Source organism: Carettochelys insculpta, chromosome 1 (assembly GCF_033958435.1).
Source record: "Carettochelys insculpta isolate YL-2023 chromosome 1, ASM3395843v1, whole genome shotgun sequence".
NCBI lineage: Eukaryota > Metazoa > Chordata > Testudines > Carettochelyidae > Carettochelys > Carettochelys insculpta.
The window spans coordinates 116,431,354-116,455,594 of NC_134137.1; the positions used below are offsets into that span (position 1 = coordinate 116,431,354).

The 24,241-nt window shown below is 41.0% G+C and overlaps 1 protein-coding gene across 1 annotated transcript in view; it reads left to right on the top strand.

Annotated features, from left to right (window-relative positions):
• The window catches only part of MYO16 (myosin XVI), a 622,320-nt gene that overhangs the window by 440,738 nt on the left and 157,341 nt on the right, over window positions 1-24,241 (top strand). Inside the window, exons 22-23 of the mRNA XM_074983196.1 lie at window positions 8,235-8,387; window positions 10,050-10,250. Coding sequence (XP_074839297.1) covers window positions 8,235-8,387; window positions 10,050-10,250 — 354 coding nt within the window. The remainder of the gene's footprint in view (window positions 1-8,234; window positions 8,388-10,049; window positions 10,251-24,241) is intronic.

Here is a 24,241-nt window from a genome sequence, read left to right on the forward strand (position 1 = left end):
AATTTAGATCACATAACATGTTCATGCCACAGAATGTGATTTAGTGAGAAGCTGCTATGGTATTGAAATGCCAAAGACAAACAATGAATTAGTCTAGTGATAGTTAATGGACAATGAACAGGATGATAGATGTCAGGGAACTAGAAGAGGAAAGTTAATTATCTCCACACCAAGAGCTTAATATGTTCAGGAAACAAGACAATTATGACTGGTCGCTAACTGGAGATGAGTTTTACAGATCACGTCGGAGCATAAAGCTTCAATGTTAAAATCAGTAGTGGGTTTCACTTGTATTTGTATTTGTTTATCAGTAGGCCTTTATTTTAAACCACATAAATCTTCACTATAGTAGTCAATTCATTCTTTCTGGAACAACATAAGCAAAACTGTATACGTAAATAACTAACAGTGACTGCACTTGAGTTTTATAGCAGAAAACTATTGCACCGCAAATTCAGAAAGTGAGAGACATTTTCATAATAATGTGAGAAGGCACAAGCTAAGAGCATTACTGCTCACCAGAAATCACATTTCCAATACAAGTTCAAGAGAATCATGAAATAATTTGCCCCATAAACTTAAAAATGCCTTTAAAATATCCTGATGCCTATTTTTAGCTCCTAGGGTCCTGTGACCCTCATTTTTAGTGTCACTTTTAGTGTCAGGAGTCAGACACTTTTAGGTAAAAAGTAAATGAATCTCGTTTTTTCTCAGACTTGTAGTTTGTTCCTTTATATTCATTTCTGTTCTGTGTTCATTTTACTCCCCATTAATACTGGAGGTATCCACTTTTGCCCTAATTATATTTAATATTATCTTGTTTGTTATGCATGGGAGACCCAAAAGTTCACTTTGAGTGAAGTCTAATTATATTATGAGCTGTACAAGCACATGGGTAGAAATTCTGCTTTCCCAAAAGTGTGCACAATCCAATTAAAGAGAAGAAGCAGCAACTGCATGTAACAAGCAATGAGACGGAGTGTGGCTTAGGTTATCTGCTGCTGCTATTTTATTCCATTTTGTATATATTTGTTTCCCACAAAGATGCCAAGAAGACCCCCCCCCACAACAATCAAAAGAATCAGGCATGGTGCTCTGAGAGTAAGGTTCACATCACATCTATAAAGTCTGACTAAAAGGGCTTGGAGAGGGTGAAATGGTCATTCATAATCTGGGATTAGAACAACTGCACTGTAGCACAGTCCTTCCTTTCTCCTAAAACCACTAATCCAGTCAAGAGACTGAAATAATAGCAGTGCTGAGTTCTTGAATAGCAGTCTTCATCTGTAGTCTTCCAAATGCTTAACAAAGGAGGGTATGTATCATAACTTCCGTATTGCAGAAGTAGAGGCCCAGAGAAGAGAAGGAGCTTGTCCAAAATTACATAAGAGGTGAGAAAACAAAAAACAGGATCCAGACTTCTGACTCTCAGTGCTATGTGGTATCCAGTGAACCGGTGCATGAGTGGAGCATTAGGACTACAGGCGAGTCATGGATCTTGTGTCTCCACCCTGGATCTTGCTGTGCTATTCATCAACCTCTGTGGAGCTGGTTCAGAACCATTCTGTGGCATGCAAGATATGCACAGGTCTACCCTTACAGCTGCTCCACTTAGAGTTCCCCTTGTATAGTTGCACCATGATTTAAGTGGCATAGAAGGCTAATAGTACGCAAAAGAATTTTACCACAAACTCATGCATAAATATGGAATAAAATTAAATTTCTCAGTGTGTTTCCTCTTCATTTGCAGCTTGTTTAGCCTTGTGTTTCAGATTGAATCATCCGACCAATTTTTCTCGATGTAGTTATTCAAACTATTTTAAATTACATCTCTACTTGCTGCAGCTAGTTTCTGGAAATCTAAGCATGTAATTTTATTGTATATAAGAAGACTTACCCAGTGTGGCTTGGGTCCTTAAAGTCAGGGGGCTCTGGGGTGAGGGGTTCAGATGTCATGGAAGGTCCTTAGGGATGTGTGAGGGCTCAGAGCAGTGAGGTGGGGATGAAGAGGGGCTCAGGACATGCATGGGGGTTTAGAAGTCAGGGCAGTGGGTTGGGTGAGCTCAGGGGAGGTAGTGGGAGGCTCAGGCAGGGTAAGGGTGGCTGGCAACTTCTCTTGGAGCTGAGCCAGGGTGGCTGGGGCCACACAGCCTGGCAGCATCTGCTCCCCATGGTTGGCCATGACAATGGGGGCCACGCTGCTGGCCAGTAGCTGGGGAACTTACTGTCTCCCTGTGGTCATTCTGGGGTATAACTCTCCCTACTCTCATGCCCCTCCCTTTCCATTTGATGTGAAACAGTCACACTCCATGCACATCCCATTGTCCTGGCACAACTAAACACTGACCTTGCTTTAAATTAGGACATGAGGAAGCTGCATGGCAAATTTGGTGGTCCTAGCTCTTACCATTTAGGAAAAGTTCTTGAACAATCAGACTCACAGATGGACAGACAGGCAGACAAACACACAGAGTTTCTAAAATATATAGAAGATTATGAACGTAGATAGACGTAAAGAGCAAAGATGTTACATGGCCCAACAGTGAATATCTGTTGTTTTACTAATTATCCACTGCAGTCTTTAACTCCAGATTCTTTTAAAGAAAGTCTGTTGTTGTTGTTTAATGCACATATCTTCAGATAACTTGAAGAAATATTTTGCTCCCTGATCGAGCAATCTGAAGGTCTCTGATATTTATATTAGATGCTTAACCCCATATTTGGTTTCTGTTGCACTGTATTTCTGGCACAAAGAACTCATTGAGAATTTGTAAGTAGAAGGCAGCTATGGTTCCACTCATGATTCTAACAAATTATAGGAGGGAAAACAGCACAATAAAGAAAGTGGATGTCAAGAAGACAGACTTTTACAAATTCAGGAAGCTGGTAGGTAAAATCTCCTAGGCTGGGAAGCAAGTCTAAGAAGGAAAACAATTCGAGAGACTTGGCAGTTTTTCAAAGGGACATTATTAAGGGCAGAAGAGAAAACTATCCCTCTGTGTAGAAAAGATGGGGAGTGTGGCAAAAAATCAAACAAAAAATGGAAACTCGGTTAAATTACAAAGGATGAATATCAACAAACAAGTATTTAGAGATAAAATTAGAAAATCAAAGTCATTAAATGTAATTCAACTAGCTAGAGATAGAAGTGGTAACAACAAAACATTCTAAAGATGTATTAGAAGCCTGAGCAAAACCACAGGTAGGGTAGGCTATTTATTCAGTGAGTGAGGCAAGAAAATGACAGAAGTTCTAAATGACTTAATTGAAGTTCTTAAAATAGTGAATGCCAGTAAAAATATGACAGGTTTCAGAGGTAGCTGTGTCAGGCAGTTTCAGCTGGTGTCCACCCCGCATCCCAGGAGGAAGGCCTTCCCTTTCCCCTCCATCATCATGTGTAGGATACAACAAGCTCCTGCAAGCTTGCAGATATTGTGCTCCCCCCAACATTAAGGCAGGTCAGCAGGCACCTGAACCGTGCTTTGAGGTGGCCCCTTGGCCTGCATCCTGGCATAGTTCAGCTGCTCATTCAGTTGTTCCCCAATGGGGTCCAGCTGTCCAGCGTATGGTTTCATGAGCCATGGCATGAGAGGGTAGGCCACGTACCCCATGATGCAGACTGGCATCTGCATATCCCCAACCACCAGCTCACAGCAGGGAATGAATTTGCCCACCTCCAGCTTCTAGAACAGGCTGGAATTGCAGCACACACGGGCATCATGCACCCTGCCCTACCACCCGACATAGAAGTCTGTGAACTGTCTGCAGTGGTGGACCAGGGCCTGCCGCACCATGAAGTAGCCCTTCCTGTTGATGAACTTGGCCCCATGATGTTCTGGGATGTGGGTCCCATTGATGGTTCCAACCCGATTCAGGAACCCCAGGGCAGTAAATCCAGCCTTGACCTGGCCAAGGTCTCCCAGATAGATGACCCTGTACAGCAGGATCAAGTTGATGGCTCTCACAACCTGCAGAGGGAGGTGACCAAACACACACAACAGGGACTGAGGGAGTACCTGGGCCCTTGGGGGTCCCCATCAGCTCTTCTCGAGCCTCCCCCGCATGAGGCTGCCCCCCAGCAGCAGGGCTGTGGGAGGCTGGGATGGCACGATCCCCTGGGGATGGACCTTGCCTCTACACCTCTCACAGCCCCCAAGCCTGCTTCTCAAGGGTCCTCCTTTAGCAGGATGCTACCCCCCCTGCAGCCCAAGAGTATGTTACCTCCATGAGGAGGGCCCTGATGGTGGACTTCCCCATCCCAAACTGATTGCACACTGACCGATAGCTGTCAGAGGTGACAAGGTTCCAGAGGGCGATTGTGACCCACTTCTCCTTGAGTATGGCAGGCCACAGGTGAGTGTCACATCCCTGGAGGGCAGGGGCAAGGCAGGCCCAGAGCTCCAAGAAGGTGGCCTTCTGTTTGCAGACATTTTGGAGCCACTGCCAAACTGGTGTGGTGTCTCCAGATCCACCTGCATGCTGGCAGGGGCACAGAGGGAGCGGTTGCAAGTGTGTAGGTCCTGCAGCCAGGACAACAGTCCCAAAGATGATCTCGGGGTTGACCTTGTTGAGGAACAGTAAGGCATCTGCCAGAAAGTTCAGTGCAAGCCATAACATGTCCGTATGGGGCTACTGCAATGCTGGGGCAGCTCAGGCTGCATGACACCCAGGGACCAGCTGTGTTGCCTACACATTCAGGGCAAGCACAGAGGGCACTACGGGGCCTTTGCTGTCCCTTACAGCAGGGGCAGGGAATGGCTGTCAGGAGGGGTCCCTTTAAGTGCGTCTCCACAAGGCCGCAGCATCAGCTCTCAGAAGGAACTGGTGACCTGCAACCCTGATGGACGTGGTTCCAGGTGGCCATTTTGCTGAGAGAGTGCTTGGGCTGTCTGTCGGGAGAGCTGATTGCTCTTTCGATGTGCCTTGGTGTTTGGAGGCGCTCTGTTGACAGAAGTTTTGTTGCAAGATGCCTTCTGACACAAACGTCTGTCGACAAAACCCTGCAATCTAGACATAGCCAGAGCCTGGCTTCAAAATCATAAGACATTTCTGTCATTGATTCAAGGGCAGCATATGCCTTTTTACTGCACTGAGGTATTAATGATGTGTAATATATAATTGTCTGAGGGTAGATATATTTTATTTCATTTAAATATCAAGAGAAAACTATTATATAGGGAATTGCTGCTATATAGTGTATAATAATTAATACAAAACTGAGACAAATGCATATAACTAAAGAGAACTAATAGAGGAATTCCAGCATAAAAAGATTAGAAATGGATTCTATTAATGTAATATATAAAACATATAATTAGAGCTGGCAAGAGAATGGTAATTCCATTTTCTGACAATTTTTTAGATTCACAGAAAAAAATTCAATTGACATTGGAATAAATATAATCAGATTCAGCTCCCTCTCCCGTCAAACACTCTCTCTGTTTCTCGCTCTCTCTCTGTCTCTGAAACTTCAGCTTTGATGAAATAGTGTATTTTAGAGAAAACATGTATAGCTGAAAATATTTCAGCTACTTCTAGACATAAAGATGTGGACTTTTCATACGTGCCAAGCACAACCCTATGAGGATTGTTGCAATCAAGTTTTCTGGTTTGTTTTGCTAGAATGACAAGAACAAAAGGAGAAACTGCCAAAATATTTTCTGCATAATGTGTGATTGTCTGCATTTGAGTTTGAAATAACTTCTCAGTTGTTGCTGAATATGCAGAAGAATGTTCAGTCTGTATCTCAGGATTGCTGTTTTTAATTCAAGCTGGAACACAACTTTATCCATTAGACTTGGCAGGGGAGATTCCCCCTAAGCCTATACCACACAGCTTGATAGATGGGTTGATAAAACAGCCATAGGTTTTACTCAGCATGCTGTACATGCATTGTATGACCAGAGAATATATGAGATTTCTGAGGAGTTTACATCTACATCATTAAAATTGATTGACAATCATCAAGTTAGCTTTTTACAATCTTAGCTTCTTACAATCTTAGAATTATTTGGCAATATATTTCAGAAGTTATTTTATATATAATAAAGAGCAAGTGTTTGAGAAAGTTTTAATTAAATTAGAGTTACTTAGTTTTCTTTTGAGGCCAGTATACATTTCTGTTTCTTACTTGTCTTTAAACGAGGGGAGCACTTATAGGTTGTGCTGATTCAAAAAAAAAAAAAGAAAAAAAAGAAAAGAAAAGAGAATGTATTCAGTAGACGCTTCATTTGTTCTTAACTGTAAGTGGTCATTGTTAGAGATTACAGAAAGTTCAAACTTGTTATCTAACAGAAGACTCAGAGAATATATACTTCTGCTGGCCTTGTCTATACTATCATATTAAATCAACCTAAATTATTCTCGTCTGTTTACATGAATAATGTAATTGAATTTGATGTAGTTCAGGCTGACTTACTGCAGAGTCTGCACCACACTCTGTTAATTGGAGATGCTCTCCCATTGACTTGCCTTACTCTACTCACGGAATTGGAGTACTGGAGTCACCCAGAGAGCCTCGCTAGATCTGCTAAATTGACATTGTTACATTGATCAAAGCAGTGCCAATCTCCCCGTAAGTGCAAACACAATCTAAGTTTTAGACAGCTGGTCTTCAGTATTTGATGCGGACAAAGTCAACGATACTACTCATGTGGTTCTAGAATGTCAAATAGATCTTCATGCTGCCTGTTCAGAAATGATGGTGCACTCATACAGAAGAGCCACATGATGAAACCAAATAGATGCATGCAGATAATACAAGAAAAAGATGTAAAGAAAAAACATAGTTAATGTTAAGTGTGTTAGACAAAAGTGAAGCAAACAAACAACTTAAAGTTGATTATGTAGTATTTACCATTTTCAGTATAAGGGAGCTGAGAATTAGCATTGTACGCTCTTTTTGAGAGAGGGCTCATTTACTCTAGCCCTCTCCTTCAAAGGGGGCATGCTAATCAGACCGATCAGAGAATAGCAGTGAGGTACTACACTGCATATGCAGCACCTCATTAGCATAATTTCTGCGCAAACTTCAAAGTTGCTAACTTTGGAATGGTGGCAAGCAGTGCAGCCACAGGCACTTCGAAGTACTTGTGATACTTTGAAGTTCCCTCACTCCCAAAACATTTTGGGAGCATATGCAGTGCAGGACTTCATAAGCTCCTCTGATTAGACTGATTAGCATGCCCCCTTCGAAGGAGGGGGCTTGTGTAGACAAGCCCAAGGAAGAGTAAATTTGCATCAAAATGCAGTGTTGTAGGTGACCGATAATATTGGGAATTTGAGTAGAATTCAGCAATTAGTTTTTGCCAAATAAAAATTTAGGAAAAAACTTAGAAAGAGTCAAAATGCTTTACTTTGACATTTTCTAAATTAGCCATTTGATGTTTCACCTACCTCACAGAACTGGAAGGGACCTTCAGAGGTTTTTAAGTCCAGTTCCCTGACCTCATAGCAGGACATATCACCATCCCTGACATTTTTTTTTGTTTGCTTCTAAATGAACCATTTTGTTTAAAAACGTTGATTTTTTTCAATCCAAACTCTTCCCCTCCCCCACAGTTTTTCACTTTCTTAATAAATACCCCCCCAAAAAAAAACTTTTTCAATTCTAAACAAACTGATTTTTCCCCTGAGTTGATTACTTGCTCCAGTCTAGTCCCATCATGTCACTAGCAGCTTCCTGCCTCCTTTCTCTTATGTTTCTGTTTCCATTGCTTACTGGAATCACCTGAGCCAGAATTTGCTCTTTCTCTGTGCTTCCTTTGTCTTGCAGTTGAATGCATCTGCAGAAGCTTCTGCTTGATATGTAGCCAAGTGAACTTTCCTTTTTGTTTTCTGTAGCAGAATGCATTCTTAGAAATTCATGTCTGAGGATCTGAATGATACATTTCTACCATAATGCTCCATGGCCATTGGAGTCCCAGGGTGCAATACCTCCCCTCATCAAGCAGTGTAGTGTTTAGGGGTGTTTTATGTAAATCTTGTGTACCACCATTTTATAAGTGGAATTGCTGGAGATTTACACCAGTATAACTAAGTGTACTGGTAAAATATGGATTAATATGTGGATTTCACAATGGGTATAAATAAAGAACTGTTTCCTCTCAATTTTGTACTAATAGTAGTTGCACTATACATTTCCCCAGTGCCCTCACCAAGTTCAAGATGAAAGCCTATGCTGCTGAATTATTTTGTAAATTTCCATTATTAATTTTTCCTTCTTTTTACAATAGCTGTGTGTCAACATGGTCAATGAGAAGATACACCAGTATATCAATGATGTGCTTTTTCTACAAGAGCAAGCAGAATGTGTACAGGAGGGAGTTACTATGGAAACAACATATTCTCCTGGTAATCATTCAGACGCCTTGGAATTTTTCTTTCAGGTAGTTTTCAAACCTGTTTACCCCCCATTTAGATTTCTATGCTTACTTTGTGTGTTAGGCTAATACAAAAATTAGGCTAGCAGTTTTTGATTTAGGTGTCTAAAGAAGAGGTGACAGGTACAAGAGATTCATAAAAGGAGGCCTCCATAAATGCCCTGTGTAGCAGTATGGTGAAAGAGGCATAGTACAGGTTGACTGCTATGCTGCTCCACTGCCCACCCCACATATAGGCTGTGTCTACACTAGCAAGATCTTTCAAAATATTCCACTGAGCGTCTACACATAAAAAGCGTTCTTTCAAAAGTAAATTTAAAGAATATGGTGCTCCTTTCAAAATCATTCTTCCTTTCCCGTTTCAGGAAGAGCGCCCACTTTTCAAAGCTTCTTTTGAAAGAAAATTGTTTTTCAAAAGAGCCGTCTTCATGGGGCCAGATTTTTTGATCCCTGGCCGGTTCTTTTGAAAGAGTGGGGGCTGTGTGGACACTCTCTTTCAAAAGAGCAGGTTGCTCTTTTGATCAGCTTTTTTGTGTGAAGAAAGATCTCTGTAGTGTAGATTTAGATGTAGGGTCTGTAAAGCAGTTCCTGTATACTAACTGCAGAATTCTGGTTCCTGTTGTGACTATGGAGATTTCTTCTCTCCTGGAAATTGATTTTTGGACTATAAAACAGCAAACTCCTCTGTGATTTTCTTAAGAGATTAGTGAGAGTCGCAATTTTTTGAGTCAGTCAATGTGAATCTTTGCCTTTTTATAGATGACTGTCCGATTAAAGGTCTAGAAAACTTGACTTATGAGTGATGATTGAAAGAATTAAGTTTGTCTAGTCTGGAAAAGAGACAACTGAGTTGGGACATGATAACAGCTTTCAAGTACCTAAAAGAGTGATATAAGGAGGAGGGAGAAAAATTGTTCTCCTTAACTTCTAATGAGAGGACAAGAAGCCATGAACTTAAACTGCAGTAAGGATGGTTTCGGTTGGACATTAGGGAAAATGTCCAAACTGTCAGGGTGTTAAGCACTGGAATAAATTGCCTAGGGAGGTTGTGGAATCTCCATCACTGGAGACTGTTAAGAGAAGGTTAGATAAATATCTAACAGGGCTGATCTAGATCAGTGTTTCTGAAACTTTTTGAGACCAGGGAACACCAAAGAACATTTGTCATGTGGAAAAGCTATGAACATTTTCTTAAAAAGTTATTGTCAGATCAAAAAAAACCAAACAGCAACACATACAACAAAAGCAAAATGAAGTAATTTACTCAGGTATCATAGCAATAAGAAGTCACATTGTTTCTGGTTTTAATAACAGAAAATATATACCACCAGTGTATGATATCAAAAAAGTCTCAGATGCTTATGGCACACTTGCAAGTTGTTCACAGAACACCAGTGTTTCGTGGAACATAGTATAAGAAACATTGATTTAGATGGTGATTGGCACTGCCGTGAGGGAAGGAGACTGGACTTGATGACTTTTCTAGGTCCCTTCCAGTTCTAGTATGCTATGATTTTATGTACTTTGCACAGTTTCACCAAATGGTTGTTTTTCATAGTGATACACAATTCTGTTTAATAAACAAGACATTTTAGTGGAAACTGAAGAATTGTATTTTGCCTATGAATCAAAGCAGAGAAACCTAAGCTCATCCATTTTTCATTGCAGAAGCCATCAGGTTTTCTGGCAATGCTGGATGAAGAAAGCCAGTCCATTTGGTCTGTAGAACAGAATCTTTCTAAACGCCTTCAATCTTACCTGGAAACCTCAGCCACAAATGCCGTATATTTTTCCACAAAAGATGGGAATGGCAATGTTACACCAAAGGATCACAGCCCCACCTTCACTGTTATGCATTATGCTGGAAGGGTAAGTGAGTGGGTGGAAGTGGCTAAGGGAAAGGGCAGTAAAAACAAAAGAGATTCCTCAAGTCTGTTGATCTAACAACTTCTAAAAGCTAACAGGAAGAGCTGAGTCCATTATAAACAATTCAGTTTATCTGACAATACTCTGTTAGAATCTAATGTCTCTGAATTCCAAGGCTGCCTAATAAATGATTTAGTGTATACTCCTTTGCATGGGTGCTAACTCTGGGTGCTCCCAGGCTGGAGCACTCAGGGGAGAAAATAGTGGTGCTTAGCACACACCAGCAGCCTCCTGATCAGCTCGTCCCACTCCCCTCAGAGCTTCTGTTCCTCTGGTGGGCCCTGTCGATCAGCTAATCCCCTACTCTCCCAGCCACCATCATCCACTGTCCAGCAGCAAGGAGGAGACAGGGTAGGGGAGAAAGGGAAAAGGTGGTGAGGTCTTGGAGGAGGTGGTCTAGTGCAGTGGGAGCAGGGCGTGGGGTGAAGCAGAGTTTTGAGTGCTCCTCAGCAACTTAAAAAGATGCCTTTATTTTCTCCTTATCCTTAATATGCCACAGTACAAGGTAATGACTGGCAGGAATAGACACCACTATGTTGCACAATGGACACTACAAAATTGATGGACTTAGTGATAGACATTACAGGAGATTTATGTCATTCAGTCACTTAACTCATAAAATAACACACATATTTCAACACTGAAAAACACCAAGTAACCTAGATCATAATAAGAGGAGGAAGAAGAGGAAGAAGAAAAAATTCAACTAATATAATTAATGAAATCAATTAATTTGTGTAAGCTGTATTTGAGATTATTACATGAGAATTGAAAATGAAATCACTTTGGAATTTTAAAGTCACTTTTAAATTGAAATTAATATTTTATTAATATTTTAATTTTTTAATTTTAAAGTCACTTATTTTACTTAAACACATTTGGTACTCTGAATGGCGGTAATATTTGCAAATCACATAAACAGGGAATGTAATGTTCGCTCCACTCACCTCATTGCAAAGGCACAGGGGTTATTGCTGACTACCCTAGGGCTGCAGAAAATCCTGTGGGCAAAACAAACGGAAAGAAGGGGATCAATTTATACAGAAGGCTGAAGAGGCACTCCCATAGCACATTGTTAACAATTGATAAATGCATCAAAATTAAATCCATTACAGAGATAAGAACCTATAAGGACAGACTTTCCTTCATGAGAAGCTCCCGAAAAAGGAGATCTGGAGAGAGTAATGGTGTGGGAACCCCACAGAGGAAAATGTGGGCTGGTAGAGGGAGGGGATAGAGAAGAAGGGTAGAAGCAAAGTTGCTGCAAGATTGATCCAGTTTTCTGCATCTCCTCTGTGGGTGGAAACACTGAAAACTATAACTATAGGAGGGAACAACAGAATGGAATGCCCAGAAGAATGAATTACTTGAGGACCGGTCTCTGAGGGGACCTTGCAGAGTATATCTGCACTGATATTTACGTGTCCTGTCTGCATAGGGTGGGTTGGCCCACAGAAAAAAATAAAATCTGCACATTTTCCATATGGTTTTGGACCAGTGAGGGTTGGAGAGGAGCAAGTGGGAGTCAAGTGACTTTTAAAATTGCCTATGAAACTGAGCTGGCTAAATAAATGAGTTCATGAACAATAGAATAATGTACTTCCAGGTAAAAAAACAAAAACAAACAAATAAACAAACAAAAAAAGCAAAACAAAAACAAAGCAAACCCTACAAGTGATTTTTTTGCAAAGAAATTGTAAGTTTTCTTGCAGGAAAAGCCACCGGCTATCTGAAAGGAACAGTAGATTGAATTACCGGGCTTGGTGACAGACAAACAAACAAAGAAACAGAGTTGCTGTGCCTGTGATGATAATAACCAGGGCTTTAAATAAATATCACCTGCAGCTCACCGTTTTGCAGAGCAGGGATATTCTGACACCAGTGGTTCAGGAGCCAAATTAGAGATCAACATTATTCAAAAGGGCCACAGCCACAGTAGTGTGAATTCATTGTTTCATTTACTTGATATAAATTTCTGAGCCCAAAAGAAATTCAAAAAATTCTTCTCCAGATTCATTCTGATATGCTGCTAATGCTCTGTTTTCTGAATATAGTGAGTAGAATCAATGGTTTAACTCTATAGTCATTATATAGTCTAAACTTCAGATCAAATCATCATGTAAGGATACAGAATAAGAACTGGAGGATTTGGTCCTTATACCTAATCAGATTGGCCTTCTCTCTCTCTCCCTCTCTCCCACATAGGTTCAGGATATATGCATAAACTATACTTGTGTGTGTATAAGCTTTATGTTCTAGGTTCTATTGGCCCTTTTATTATATACGGTAACTGTGCCCTCAGTTCTCTCCTTTTCAGACAAAGAGAAGACAGGCAAAGGAAGCTTAGTAAACAGGCAATTGATCAATGATGAAAACTGATGAAAACCTCAATTTTACTATAATTGGTTAGGCTATCTGTATGATCACGGTTAACTGGTATATCTAATTACTGTACTTAATTACAAATTGCGTTGAACAGGCAATTGTTACAAAGTGCACTCTATATTGCACGCATGCATGCACATACCAAGAGAAATCAAGCTTTTCATCAAGAGTGCATAACATAACTCTTTCAAACTAAGTTAATGGCTTCACTGTTCTTCATTATGCCCCGGGTAATTCAAGCAACGTTTTTCTGCAGCGCTGCTCAGCCTAGCAAACATATTGGGCTTTGATAGTGTGGTGCTGTGTGCTATATAACTTTGATAACTGGGTAGATTGTATGCTAGGATATTCTATTTTAATGACACATTTATGTCAGAATAGTGCTAGAATGCTGCTGTACCCCAGAACAATATGCAAGTTGGCACTAAAGAGCATCAGTGAAGCAGTTAAGGACAGAAAATTAAGCTTGTAACAAGAACAATAAGTACATTGAAAAAGCATGCTGGGATTTGTGGGGGGGAGGAACATGCTTGTGGTATCCTCTTACAAAACACTCAGTAGTCAGGGCCATTAATTAAGATCAAAGCCTCAGGTACTGAGTTCTGAAACTTAGGACTTGAATGGTAAATGGTATACCTTTCATTAATCTGTATTTTGTCCTTAGAATTGCATTTTATAAGAAGCCTTTTGGTTTGACCTTTCCTTAGTACCATTAATTATGTTTAATTTAAATTATGAACAATGGGCCAGCACCTCTGCTGATGTAAATACCACAGCTACATTAAAGTCAGTGAAGACAGTCCGGTGTATATGAGCTAAGGAACTGGCCCACTGTGTGCAAGAGTTGACAATCTGTTGATCGAATCCGGCCTGAGGGTAAGAAGCTCCTGGTTTGCAAAGTTAGTTCCTCTTGAAAAGCTTCCCTGTTTGAACAGTGATAGAGCATCTTTCCGAAAAGCATTTCCATTTTTCATTTGTCTTGGGGTCATTGTGTCATTATCACCAGATGTCATTTCTAATAACAGAAGAATAGTTGTTTAATAAATAAATGTGTAAATACAGATTTGGGCACACTAACTTAGTCAAAGAAACAGCAACGAAGGGTCCTGTGGCACCTTATAGACTAACAGAAAAGTTTTGAGCATGAGCTTTCGTGAGCACAGACTCACTTTATCAGGTGCTGGTCTTGGAAATCTGCAGGGCCAGGTATAAATAAGCCAGAGCGAGGGTGGGGATAACAAGGTTAGCTCAGTCAGCAAGGGTGAGGCTTACTACCAGCAGTTGATCTGGAGGTGTGAACACCAAGGGGGGGGAAGCTGCTTCTGTATTTAGCCAGCCATTCACAGTCTTTGTTTAAGCCAGAGCTGAGGGCGTCGAATTTGCAGATGAATTGTAGCTCAGAAATTTCTCTTTGGAGTCTGCGCCTGAAATTTCTTTGCTGTAGGATAGCTACTTTTAAGTCTGCTACTGTGTGGCCTGTGAGATTGAAGTGCTCTCCTATGGGTTTTTGTATATTGCCATTTCTGATGTCTGATTTGTGTGCATTTATTCTTTTACGTAGAGTCTGTCCAGTTTGTCCGATGTATACAGCAGAGGGGCATTGCTGGCACATGATGGCGTAAATTATATTGGTAGATGTGCAGCTGAATGAACCCACGATGGTGTGGCTGATCTGGTTAGGTCCTGTAATGGTGTTGCTGGTGTAGGTTTGTGGGCAGAGCTGGCAACGAGGTTTGTTGCATGGATGGGTCCCTGAGTTAGAGTGACTGTGGTCCGGTGTATAGTTGCTGGTTAGAAATTTCAGGAGCAGACTCCAAAGAGAAATTTCTGAGCTACAATTCATCTGCAAATTTGACGCCCTCAGCTCAGGCTTAAACAAAGACTGCGAATGGCTGGCTAAATACAGAAGCAGCTTCCCCTCCCTTGGTGTTCACACCTCCAGATCAACTGCTGGTAGTAAGCCTCACCCTTGCTGACTGAGCTAACCTTGTTATCCCCACCCTTGCTCTGGCTTATTTATACCTGGCCCTGCAGATTTCCAGGACCAGCATCTGATGAAGTGAGTCTGTGCTCACGAAAGCTCATGCTCAGAACTTTTCTGTTAGTCTATAAGGTGCCACAGGACCCTTCGTTGCTGTTACAGATCCAGACTAACACGGCTACCCCTCCGATACTCAGTCAATGAAAATCATTTGAAAAATAGACCACACTCTTTTGCCACCACCACACATTCCCCTCCAGGAATTTTTAAGGGATTTTACTTTTTCTGATTATGTGCTTGTGCTATTACTACATTTTGATAAGTGCTTTGGGTTGCAAATTGCTAAGAAATCAGTCCTTTACATTTATCAGGTTTTATTGGCAATAAAAATAAGAATCTCATACAAAAAGTATCAGCATAATTGTCACGTTTTGATAGACATTGTTATAGTCTTGTTCAGTTAAATGTATCTGAAGTAAATTAAATATGAAGCAATACTTTGATGACTTATTAACTTTGGAGATCCTGACATTTAATCCAAGGGGGACTTGATTTTGCTTTCACTTATATTAGTTTAATAACTCCCGTAACTTTAGTGATGTTTCTCATTATGACATGAGTGTAAATGACAGATGAATGGGCTCAGAGGGTGGAAGATGAACAAGTACAAAGGCATTTGATAGTAGAATATGGAACTTTCAGTTTCTACGCTTATCTGTTGAAATTCTAACAAATGATTTATTCAGTGATGAGCTTTTGTGGGACAGACCCACTTCATCAGATCAATTTCATTTCCAACACAGACTGAAAGTTATAATTACACAGGACCAAAAAAAGAATTGCAATAAAAACTGACAAATCAAATAGGGTTGAAGGAAGGGAGTAAGGGGTGGGGGGATGTAAATTGTCCTTTCTGAGATAATTACAAACATCAAAGGAAGGGAAGCAGTCCTTGTAATGCGTGAAGTAATTGATGTCTCTGTTCACACCACGTGTTAATGTGTCAAATTTGAATATGTACTCTAACTCACAAATCTCTTGCCGTAATTTATTGTTAAATTCTTTTTGTTCCAGGGCACAAATTCTCAGGTCTTTAACAGAATGGCCCCTTCTGTTGAAGTCTTTGCTAACCGGCTTATGTGTATTGAGTTTCTTGATGTCTGCTCTGTGTCCACTTATTCTTTGGCGAAGGTTTTGCCCAGTCTGTCCGATGTACGTAGTGTCAGGGCATTGTTGGCACACAATAGCATATATAATGTTGCTGGAAGTGCAGGAGAATGTGCCTTTGATCTTGCAACTGATATGATTAGGTCCAGTGATGGTATCCACAGAATAAATATGTGGACAAAGCTGCCAACAAAAAGAATTTAACAATAAATTAGAGCGAGAGATTTATGAGTTAGAGTACATATTCAAATTTGACACATTAACACGTGGTGTGTACAGAGACATCAATTACTTCACACATTACAAGGACTGCTACCCTTCCTTTGATGCTTGTAATTATCTCAGACAGGACAATTAACATTCCCCCACCCACCCCTCACCCCCTTCCTTCAGTCCTATTTGATTTGTTAGTTTTTATTGCAATTTTTTTTTCATCCTCTATACTTACAAATGCCAGTCCATATTGGAAATTAAATTGATCTGGTGAAGTGGGTCTGTCCAAGCTCAGTACTGAAGAAATCATTGTTAGTCTTTAAAGTGCTACCTTTCTGCTGCTTGGTTTTGTTGGAGTACGGACTAACACGGCTACCTCTCTGTTACAGTTTAAATTCTGTCAGTGTACTTTGTTTAGAACCAGTGTGTGTTTGATAGAGTTACTATGGATACACATTTTCTGATAAGTAGTAGAGGGCAGACAGCCTGATTTTCTTAGGTAGCTCAAATCATTTTGCCGCATATTTCTTGGTATGAAATGGCTTTTTTTTCATGCCTCATGGTACAAAATAAACCGTGCTAGCACTTCACCCTGTCCTTTGTAGGGAATCACCTAGGCCCTGTGTGGCATGTGGTTTGGCAACCCTCCCACCTCATCTGGGGTGCAGGGGGGATGCACCTGATGCTAGAAAATACAATGAAGGCATGAGCCAACAGAAGGAGCAAGCTAGCTAGTATAGACATAGCTATAGTGTCTGTTCTAGATTGTTATTTAGTACTTAGCAATATGTAAGCAAAACAAAACAATAAAATATTGTGTGGACTTTTGGATAGACATATCTATCTCTATATATCGATCTCTCTATATAGATATATATAGATATATATGCTGAACAGTTGGAGAGGAGCACTAGGATTTTTTAAAAAATTGATTCTGGTGGCAGACTTTATCAAATAGTTATTTTATGCCTTATTCTGAATCCTCAGAAGGCTAGGGCAGGAAATGGCAGAGCTACTTAATGATTTCTTTGATTAACATAAGAACATAAGAACATAAGAATGGCCACACTGGGTCAGACCAAAGGTCCATCCAGCCCAGTATCCCGTCTGCCGACAGTGGCCAATGCCAGGTGCCCCAGAGAAGGAGAACAGAATACAATGATCAAGTGATTTATCTCCTGCCATCCATCTCCTGCCCTTTTACTGAAGGCTAGGGCACAATACTTTACCCCTGGCTAATAGCCATTTATGGACCTAACCTGCAAACATTTATCAAGCTCCTTTTTAAACCCTAATAGAGTCCTGGCCTTCACAGCCTCCTCTGGCAAGGAGTTCCACAGGTTGACTGTGCACTGTGTGAAGAAAAATTTCCTTTTATTAGTTTTGAACCTACTACTATTCAGTTTTCACTAGGTAGATTGATGAAGACTGGATGCCTAAAGTAGTGAATGCTAGTGTATATGGGGCAGGTCAGGAAGTCAAAATAGGGAAAGAAAAAAAATTAAAATTGCTTAGGAAAGATAGATGTCTGTGAATCATCAGGGCCGGATGAATTACAACCTAGAATACTCAACGAGCTGATAGAGGAAGTATTCAAGCCACTGGCTATCATCTTTGAAAAGTCATGGAAGTAAGGAGATATTCCAGAAGCCTGGAAAAGGGTTTAACTAGGGTGCTAATCTATAAGTAGGAAAATAAAGACAGCCCCGGAAATTACAGACCAATCAAATTAACTTCAGTGCCAGGAAGAATGACACAGCACATAATTAAGGAATCCATCTGCAAACATCTGGAAGATAATAAGGTAATAGGTAACATTCAGCCTGGATTTGTCAAGAACAAATCATGTCAAACCAATCTGATAGCCTTCTTTGATAGAATACCAAGCCTTGTGGGTAAAGGGGAAGTGATGGATGTGGTTACCCACATGTAATTTAGTAAAATATTTTATACAGCATCACGTGACCTTACCTGTAAACTTGGGAAATGAAACCTAGATGGGGCTGGTATCAGATGGGTGTATAACTGGTTGGATAACCATTCACAGAAAGTAGTTATTAATGTTTCAAAGTCAGACTGGAAGGAAGTAACAAGTAGGATTGTGCAGTTTTGGGGCCAGTCTGAGGAAGGTAGGATGAAGTTGAAAGGACAAATGCAAAGAACTCCATTTAGGGAAAAACAGTCTTTTTCACATGCAAAATGGGAAGTGACTCAGTAGGATGGAGTACTGCAGAAAGGGTTCTAAGGGCCATAGTGGACTGCTAGCTGAGTGTGAGTCAACAGTGTGAAACTGTTGCAAAAAAAAACAAACATGATGCTAGGATGCATAAAGAGGAGTATTGTGAGCAAGACCCAAAGGCTGTGTCCACACTTGCATTCCTCTTTTGAAAGAGGAATACAAATGAGGGAATCAAAAATGCAAATGAGGCACTGATTTACATATCTCATGCTTCATTTGCGTAATCTCTTTTCAAAAGGAAAAAGCAGCGTATACTGGGCTGTTTTGAAAATAAACCCCATCTTCAAAAGAAGAGTTCTTCCTGAAACAAAAAAGTCCCATCTACACTGCTTTTTTTCTTTTGAAAGAATCTCGTCCGAAAAGAGATTATGCAAGTGAAGCACAAGATATGTAAATCATTGCCTCATTTTCATTTTCGATTTCCCTCATTTATATTCCTCTTTTGAAAGAGGAATGCAAGTGTAGACACAGCCGAAGAGTAATTCTATCGCTCTACTCTGCGCTGATTAGGCCTTAGTTGGAGTACTGTATCTAGTTCTGGGCACCACGTTTTAGGAAAGATGTACAGAAATTGGAAATGGTCCAGAGAAAAGCAACAAAAATTATTAAAATGCTAGAAAATATGACCGATGAGAGAAGAGTAAAAGAATTGAGTTTATTAAGTATGCATAAGAGAAGGCTGTGGAAGGACGTGCTAGCAGCTTTCAAGTACCTACAAGGGTTTACAAAAAAGGAGAAAAATCATTCTTCTTAAGCTCTGATGATAGGACAAGAAGCAATGGGTTTAAACTGCAGCAAGGTTTATGTTGGACATTAGGAAAAATATCCTGCCAGGGGGATTACATACTACAATAAATTTTCCAGGGATGTTCTAGAATCTCCATTATTGAAGATATTTAAGAACAGGTTGGAAAATGGCTCAATAGCTGGATGGCAGTCAGCTTCAAGCGGAGTGCTGCAAGGCAGTGTTCTGGGGCTGGTGTTATTCAACATCTTTATTAATGACCTGGATGAGGGACTGGATTGCACCCTCAGCAAGTTTGCAGATGACACAAAAGTAGGGAGAGAAGTAGATACATTGGAGGGTAGAGAGAGAATCCAGAGTGACCTGCATAAATTGGAGGATTGAGCCAAAAGAAATCTGATGCAGTTCGACAAGGAGAAGTGTAGAGTCCTGCACCTGGAGCAGAAGACTCCCAAGCATTGTTATAGGCTGGGGACCAACTGGCTCAGCAGCAGTACAATGGAAAGGGACCTAGGGGTTATGGTCGATGAAAAGCTGGATATGAGTAAACAATGTGCCCTTGTAGCCAAGAAGGCTAATGGCATACTAGGGTGCATTAGGAGGAGCATTTTGAGCAGATCTAGAGAAGTAGTTATTCCCCTCTATTCGGCATTGGTGAGGGCACATCTGAAATATTGGCTACGTCTACACGTGCCCCAAACTTCGAAATGGCCATGCAAATGGCCATTTCGAAGTTTACTAATGAAGCGCTGAAATGCATATTCAGCGCTTCATTAGCATGCGGGCGGCAGCAGCGCTTCGAAATTGACGCGCCTTGCCGCCGCGCGGCGCGTCCAGACGGGGCTCCTTTTCGAAAGGACGCCACCTACTTCGAAGTCCCCTTATTCCCGTGAGCTCATGGGAATAAGGGGACTTCGAAGTAGGCGGGGCCCTTTCGAAAAGGAGCCCTGTCTGGACACGCCGCGCGGCGGCAAGGCGCGTCAATTTCGAAGCGCCGCTGCTGCCCGCATGCTAATGAAGCGCTTTATATGCATTTCAGTGCTTCATTAGTAAACTTCGAAATGGCCATTTGCATGGCCATTTCGAAGTTTGGGGCACGTGTAGACACGGCCATTGTGTCCAGTTTTGGGCCCCCCAGTATAAAAAGGATGTGGATTTGCTGGAGCAGGTTCAGTGGAGAGCAACAAAAATGATTAAGGGTCTGGAGCACAAGACCTATGAGCGTAGGCTGAGGGATTTGGGCATCTTTAGTTTACAGAAGAGAAAACTCTAAAGCTCTAAACAGGAGGGTGAGAAACTGTTGTCAGTGGTGTCAGATGACAGAACAAGGAGTAATGGTCTGAAGTTAAAGAGGGAAAGGTGTAGGTTAGACATGAGGAAAAACTACTTCACCGGGGGGTGGTGAAGCATTGGAATGCATTGCCTAGGGAGGTGGTGGATTCTCCATCCCTCGAGGTTTTTAAGTCCCAGCTTAACAAGGTCCTGGCTGGAATGACTTTAGTGGGGGTTGATCCTGCTTGAAGCAGGGGGCTGGACTAGATGACCTCCTGAGGTCCCTTCCAGCCCTATGATTCTGTGAAAAATATCTAACAGGGATGATCTAGATGGTGCTTGGTCCTGCCATCAGGGCAGGGGACTGGACCTGATGACCTCTTGAGGGCCCTTCCAGTTCTTTTCTGGAAAATAGTTGGACAGCTGAGATCTTGTTCTCGAGAATGCTTTATTCCCAGGGCCCAGCACTCATAACGAGTGAGTATTCAGCTGCATTTTCCCTGAGATACATAGTTGTCTTGATCCTGGAGGAAAAGGCAAAATCTAAAGTAGCTAAGTCCCATACCACACATTATGAACAGTAAATATTGTGTTACTGGCAATGCTGATCTTCATTCAAAGTCTGCTTGGTGCAGGGATTGCAGGATCACTAGCTGGCTCTGCATGGTTCCCCAGAAGCCACAAAATTTCTCTGCTGCTCCTAGTCAGTGGAATGTCGACAGCATCTATGCACACTGCCCCTGCCCCACCCTGAGCACTGGCTGTGCACCTCCCATTGGCCAGTACTGCAGCCAGTGGGAGCTGCACAGGCAGTCCACAGAGTCTCCTAGCCATGCCTCAGCTTAGGAATAGTAGGCACATGCTGCCCAGATCTGGCACTCTAAAACCCTCCCATGACTCAAATCCCTGCTCTCAGCCCCCTCCTGCACACGTACTCCCTCCCTGAGCCTGTACCCTGTGCCCATTCATAGACCCCCAGTTGGAGCCCTCGACCCTTCCCACATCCATCCTGCTGCCCCAGCCCGGTTCCCCCTCCCACGTCCTGAACACTCATTTGTGGCCCCACCTCAAAGCCAGTACCCCCTCCTACTCTCCATTACCCTGCCTCAGCCTGGAGCTGGAGCCCCCTCCCACACTTTGAACTCTTAGTTAACCACATTTTTCATGAATTGGCATCCCCTATTTTCTCAACATGCCAGACAACAATTTTTTTTACAGTACATGTATTGCTGAATCTAATAATGTCCCTTGATTTTATTTGATGTATTTCACCACCTAATGGAATTGCACCAGAAAAGTTCAGTGTAGAATTTTGAGATACTTGTATTCAGAACATTAATATCCAACTCTCTGGTTCCCACATGCCGTCAGGATTTCTCATTAATTATGTTACTGAACTGTTAGCTTTGCTGATGGAAGTGGTTTTTTAAGGGAGAAAAAAATCCATCACTGAACCTTTGCCAGGGCTCAAAATATTTTTTATCATGAGAACAATGTTAACATAACAGTAAGTAAATCTGAAATCTATCATCATGGTACTATGCTAACAGACACCTATTAAACAATGGAGACATTTAATGTACTAATTTAGAGATTCTATCTGCATGTTATCCACGTTACCTGAACAAATAATTTGTCATTATAACTCAAGTCTTATGCAGTCTACATTTACAAATACATTAACAGATTTGATAGACCCCTCAATATTGTGTGCCTTGTCACAGTTTTGACCTGCAGCACTGTAATAAACTGATCAGACCAAAAGACTAGCTCCTTGCTCTTTAAAGCTGTTTATATAATGTTCTTTAAGAGCAGATCAATGTCCGTTCAATTTCCCAACTATGTATGTGTCAAAAATACCTCTCAACTCACCTTCACCAACAGGAGTCTTGTGCAAGACAATTTTACAGCCCAAGCAGGCTCCAAAACTGAACCTTTAAATCAAAAGACCAGAGAGATGGATTAATCAATAGGGAAGCTTTTATTTTCCTTATTTTTTCTCCAGGCTGAATCCCCAGACATAACAGTCAGATCTGTGTACTCTAAGTTATACTTGAGCCACTAAAGGTCATTTGATGATGCTCTCTTTCAGAGACAGAAGTTAGGTTCTTTTACATCTCTTCCCTTAAAAATAAAACAAACAAGCAACAGCAACAACAAAACCCAGCCAATACTTCTTGTTCACTAGATTTGCCTTCTCATGATGTATTAGTTCTGACAGAAGGTTTAAATGAATTGTCAGTGCATATATGAAGAATGGTCACTTAACAAGTTTTAGGTTCTAGGACAGAGACTAAAGCGATTGATAGGTTCAAGCTTTTAAGTGAGCTCACTGTTTCTTCAAAGACTTGATAGCTCCTTTTATCTACATCTTTATGTTCTGTCAGGATGGTAAAAAACAAAACACTAATGAGGGTGCAGTGTGTTGATATTTGCAGTCAAAGGGTTCACTTAAATTGTACAAAATGATAAATGTCTTTTTACTCTTAACCAAATTTAAACAGTGTAACTGCAGATGCAGACTAGTGTCTATTTCTTAACTGCCTGGAAGAATAGCATTGTGAGAAGCTTTATCAGCATAAATGTTAACTTAATTTTTATATAATTTGGATCACCCACCACAACAATGTAATAGTTTCAAAACAATACAAAATATATTTATTACATGCAGCTCATTATTTAAAAAGCCGGGTATTACTTTGTAACTGATTTGAATTCAAGTGCATTTTGAGTCAGCTCAAAGTTCAAATCCTAATAATTTATTCCCAGTTGTCTTTGGGGTTCATTAAAGTGTAGAGTCATAAATTAAGATATCTGCTTCCCCTAAATTTTTGAGGGAGTTAGTCCTCAGATTATGCTTTGATATACCATTGATTCTGAGGTACTAAAAAAGTGAAAACCACTAAGGGTAGTGTTTCCAGTTTGCAGAACATAAGCGGGGTGACCTCCCCTCTACACTTAACTTGCTTTAAAGCATAAAGTTAATCCAAATGTTTCTTTTTACTAAAATAAGATGTCATGTGCTGTACATATGCCTGTTTTTAATTTATATTCTGTTGGCATGCAAGGGTCCCAAGCAGGATCTCATCTCCATTGTACTATATGTTGTACAAACACATGTTGAATGTCTATAGTTCAAAACTTTCTTGTCCTGCAACATTCACAATGCAGCAGGATTTTAGTCAGCCAGATGACCACTTATTATGGATTTGGCCAAGTTTCCCAAGTCCTGTAAACTTTATTTACAGCCACCCATCCTGGCTTTCAGTGTTCTCTGCTGTTATTTGGCAGTAATTTACCCATAAATGTCTTCTAAGGGCTTAGTAAGCAATGAAAGTGTTAGCAGCAATAATGCTGCTAGACAATTTGGACCTCCTGTGGTCTGGCAAATTCTCTCATCCTGCACTAGTCAGGTCCCAAGACAACTGGGCTAGAGGGGTTCGACCTGTATATAATTTTACTACAAAATTACAGAGGGAGACCAGCATCTCAGTTGGAATTCATTTGCAGATTTGACACATATAACTTAGACTTGAACAGAGATCTCAGCTCTCTTATGCATCACAAGGTGATTTCCTCACCTGTGATAGTCACAGGAATGAGACACATCCTGCATAATTTGCTTCATCAACTGGTCCTACTACCAACAGGTAACCCTTCACCCCCTCCTCACTCCAACGACCTCTCTGCTATGTAAAGCCTGGATTCTGTTGCTTTCTTCTCCATTTTTAATCTGAAGCAGTGGCTCTTACTCATGAAAGCTCATGACCTGAAAAAAAATTGTTTGTGTTTAAGGTGCTACAGGACTACTTGTTACTTGTATAGCAAGTTTTCCCTTCCTGTCTAGCACCTGGGGAAAGGAGGAGGTGCTCCAGACATGGGGGAGCAAGTTGTGTTATAGCATAGTAGCTGAATGCTCCCTCTCCTGCTGC